The 4,197-nt window shown below is 38.5% G+C and overlaps 1 protein-coding gene across 1 annotated transcript; it reads right to left on the bottom strand.

The window, feature by feature from the left end:
* Window positions 1-2,360: 2,360 nt before the first annotated feature.
* On the bottom strand, window positions 2,361-3,975 carry LOC139432257 (uncharacterized). Its single transcript, XM_071200734.1, has 3 exons — window positions 3,850-3,975; window positions 2,715-3,790; window positions 2,361-2,660 (listed from the first exon to the last, which is right to left on the bottom strand). The coding sequence occupies exon 2, from the start codon at window positions 3,788-3,790 to the stop codon at window positions 2,813-2,815; it is 978 nt and encodes a 325-aa protein (XP_071056835.1). The 5' UTR covers window positions 3,850-3,975; the 3' UTR covers window positions 2,361-2,660; window positions 2,715-2,812.
* Between the last annotated feature and the right edge of the window lie 222 nt (window positions 3,976-4,197).

The following is a 4,197-nucleotide window of genomic DNA, read 5'->3' as shown; positions in this document are numbered from 1 at the left end:
TTAACTTTTTATTTGGATCGAAGATACTCCCGTTAATAATCATTTCAACGTCTCCTTCAAATCGGTATTTCACTATTTCACCAATATATAAATAGTTTATATATTTACTTACGTAACCTAAATTTTGAATAATGTAATAATTATCCGTTGTATCCGTAGTTCCATCTCCGCTAAACGTAAGTATTGTTGGTTGTTTGAAATATCGTTGTAAGTTTTCACGTTTATTAAAATGAGCAGCAATGTTGTGTCCGTGTACGTGTTTACCAAACTTATCGATCGTCATACTAGACGAATGTTTTCCGAACTTGCTTAAACTCATCTGCTCTAGTTCACAAACGTCGGTGTTTTAAAACAAAAAATGTGAGAGTCGTATATTTATGATAATATTTTAACGTATAATCTCGGCCTCTGTTAGCTCCGATATTATTGATGATATTTCATTGACATGTGCAGAATGACCTGCAGTTTGCGAGGCCATCAACAAACGCAGTCTGTCGACAAGTTCGTTGGGATCGTCCCAATACTCGTATTCGATAAGAGCCCCAGGAACGACTTGTTTTTGTAATGCACCACCGACTTTTTTCTTCGGATTCGGCCAGTATTTAGCCCAATGCACCTTGGGTTTGTTACCTTCAACGATAGGCTTGATAATATTCTGAAATTTCCCACTGTCGTCCTCAGTAGTCATACCTGCCTCTGGAATGTAATTAATGTACGGAGCATTTGAACGTAGTAAGATATCTTTGTAGTTGCGCATGTCCTGAATTGTAAATTTGCCCGGTTCGTTTTTAAATAGTAAATCATATAAACCAACGGTTCCCGTATATTTGAAGTTTCCAACGTGAATATCCTGATCCTCAAAGTGAACAGGACTGACTCCAATGTAGAAACCTTCGGGAGTTTCGCGAACACCGTATAAACGATCATAATCATCTTTTAAATCAGTTGTTAAACCAACAATATACGTTCTGGGCAAAGGATGAAACTGACTCAAAGCGGCTTGTACCTCTGGAGACTCCAATCTTTCTTCTATTTCATCTTTAAGTCGTTCTATTCGATTATGTGCGTCCGAAATAAGAGCTCCGGTATCCTCGCTAGAATCGAGGAGTTCTTCTTCTTCGCCCGGCGGAACTTCATATACTTCTTCTTCTGCATGAGCTAATGGACCAAGAGGAGAAGACGTGGGAGAAGATACCAACCTTTTTTCAGGAGTCGATGTAGCAAATTTTCGTCGTTGTTCTTTTAATGGAACTTTCGGTTTTCGAATAAAATATTCGGTCTCGGTTTTAGCTGGTACGTCAGAAATATCCGGCGAGTAGCGTTGTATCTTAGATATCAATTTTTCTTCTTTTGGAGATAAACTTCGTTTTGGAATGGATAGTAAAGGCGCAGTGTCAAGTTTTGCGACAATATCCTGTAAGGGCCTTGCGATGGGTGCATATGCGGTTTCCGACCGAATCCTTGACTCCTCTAAGTCTTCTTTTAAAGAACGAATTTTGTCTCTCACGACTTCTCGTGCCGCGATAAGTTCTGCAGCTATCGTCTTGTTCATTGTATGATGTATGTGAAGTTACTACGAACTGTACAGCTGAAGTCGTTAGTTTTAAACTTCAATGAATTTATCAAAACCCTTACGGTAACGTCCCTTAGATACACTACAATCTAAATCAATAACTAGGATGCCGTGTCTATTCTCCCAACAAGCATCGCTAATTTCCTTTAGCCGATGAAACTCCATATCGCTCATTATGTGATCTTCAAATACGTGTTTTAAATTTGTTAAGTCTTGTTTAAATAACACCAAAAAGTTACAATTATCGCGAACTAATTGTTTTGGAATTGCACTATAACTTTGACAAATTAGAAAACAATCAATGTTTTTATGTCGACCATACGAAAAAAATTCCTTAATGACATTTTGACCTGTACAGGAAACATCGTCAAATACGACTACCGAATATTCTTTCGCATCTTCCGGTCGAATGAACTCGTCTATATTAGAAAATTCATAGTAACCGCAATCTTTTATAGGTTCAATTAAACGTCTTAAAAAATCGTACTTATTTTGGTATAACGAATTAGAGCATAAGTACAAGTTTAGGAAGCGCAACCCATTACGTGCAACTAAAAGCGATAACATAGCATTTGTTTTTCCGACACCTGAGGGTCCTACAATTAAACCTCGCTTACATTTTCCACCAAATAAATTGCTGTGTCTTGTAAAGTGTTCTTCGACCGAACCATTACTAAAATTTACTATAGGCAGTGTTAGAAGTTGCGGTAAACATTTTAATTTCTCGTCGATCATGATTCTCGTACTAAATGAATTGGATAAGACTGAATGAAAATATAGCAAAAGAAACTATATATACATATATTTAAGAAGAAGAATAATAATAATAATAATAATAATAATAATAAGTATAATACCTTAACCATTTAACCTAACATAACCTAACATAACCTAACCTAAGGAAGAGGAGGAAAAATGGTTACCAGTCCTCCTCCTCTTCCTGCTCATCCCGCACTTCATACGGGGGCGGAGGCGCTGCAGGTGTCGGTGTCGGAGGTTCTATCCCAGTCGAACAATGGTGTATGTGCATGTTTTGAACATGCACCTGCCCTCTCACCACTGCCGACTCTGAGACAATACTGTTTACCTAAGAAGATTATGAAATTAAAAACGTGCAAAAAAGATTATAGATATAGCCTACCAGCTGAAACAGGGTATCTACTTTGACCTCCAAAGACGCAACTCTTCGCTCCAACGTGAGCACCCTCCCGAAGTTGTTGCTACCGGACATCTTTTTAGCTAGGAAGGGAAGTTATTAGTATGTAAAGAAGACAAAATGAATTCTGCTTTTTTCATTTCAACGGTTAATGTTGCAACGGTGATGTCGAGTGACGTTGTTAAAGAGTGGTTAGAACTCGACGCCAGCCCTTCCCTAAACTGTGCAAGTTCTCTCAAAGAGGTCTGCAATTGAAGTACCTTTGCATGAAGGTCTTTATAAAAATTTTGATACAAAATATTAATTTCGGTCAAAATCTCCTCTTTGGTTGTTTCTACTGCTGCACACATTGCATTTGAAAAAAGGCTGGCAGGTACATCGGAAATGACTGAAGTAGCGGGAATTGTGTCCACCCTTAAGATTTGTACTTTCGGGCTTAATGAGGGAACTTCTATGGTAGGAATGTTTATGTTAGTAGGGGGAGTGGGAATCGACGAAGCTTTAGAAGAAGAAGCCTTAGAAACAAAAGCTGCATTAATAGCTTTAAGGTATGTCCGGTTTTCGGTGCAGTGTTGGGATACCGCCATTAAAGAAAGAGAGTCGTTGGACTCATCGCCGCTAGCCATTTCCGAGTGTGTCACTTCAACCTTTGACAGAGTCGCAGGTTCAACTGACACACGCTTGTGTTTGGTACTTCGCGAACGAGCACGGGTCTCCCGTCGAAGCTCTCTATACTTATCTGGCGGTAACCACACACCTGCACCCTTCTTCCGGTGTTCACGGTTCCCCGACTTTCGACGAAGTGAAAGTGAAAGGTGTTTCACATTCTTATCGTCGACTTTCGAGGAACCTGCGATGTTTGGAAGCGCCGTAGCTTGCTGCACATTAGATTCAACGTTTGGATCCATCGGCTGCTCATTAGGCTGCACGTTTGGATCCAGAGCCTTCTCAACAGTCGACATGTTCAACAGGTTTATGTCAAAACTGTTTAACAGAAAGGATTCCTGGCTGGCGAAACCCGGAGCAGTTAAATCAATTTGACTAAAACCGTCTTGAGACATCTTGATAAGAAAAGAAAATTAATTAATTTTATTTTAATAAAAAAAACATGTATACTTACATCGCTTGATGAAAAATACAGTTGCACGTTAAAATCTAACTGCAGAGGGTGCTTGTCAACAAAGTGCTGAATGATAGGATATGAATGATAAAACGTTCGAAAAAATAAAGTTATGCTTACCAATAAAAGTTAACTTGAAAAAATAGAAGGAGCTATAGGAATGAAAAACACAAGATTAAAAACAATATATGTCAAGAAAGGAGACTATACTTACCAGAAAAAAGTTGCTGAAATTACGATGTTAAAAACTGATCGGTCTAATCGAACTGATCAGCAGTAAGCTCCTGTAGGAATTGGGAAAAAAATATCAATTTAACATAACAAACAAATAAACAAATTGTACTCACA

This window comes from Onthophagus taurus, unplaced genomic scaffold (genome assembly GCF_036711975.1).
Source record: "Onthophagus taurus isolate NC unplaced genomic scaffold, IU_Otau_3.0 ScKx7SY_12, whole genome shotgun sequence".
In the NCBI taxonomy this organism is placed as follows: Eukaryota; Metazoa; Arthropoda; class Insecta; order Coleoptera; family Scarabaeidae; genus Onthophagus; species Onthophagus taurus.
This window is presented reverse-complemented; position numbering and strand designations above follow the sequence as displayed.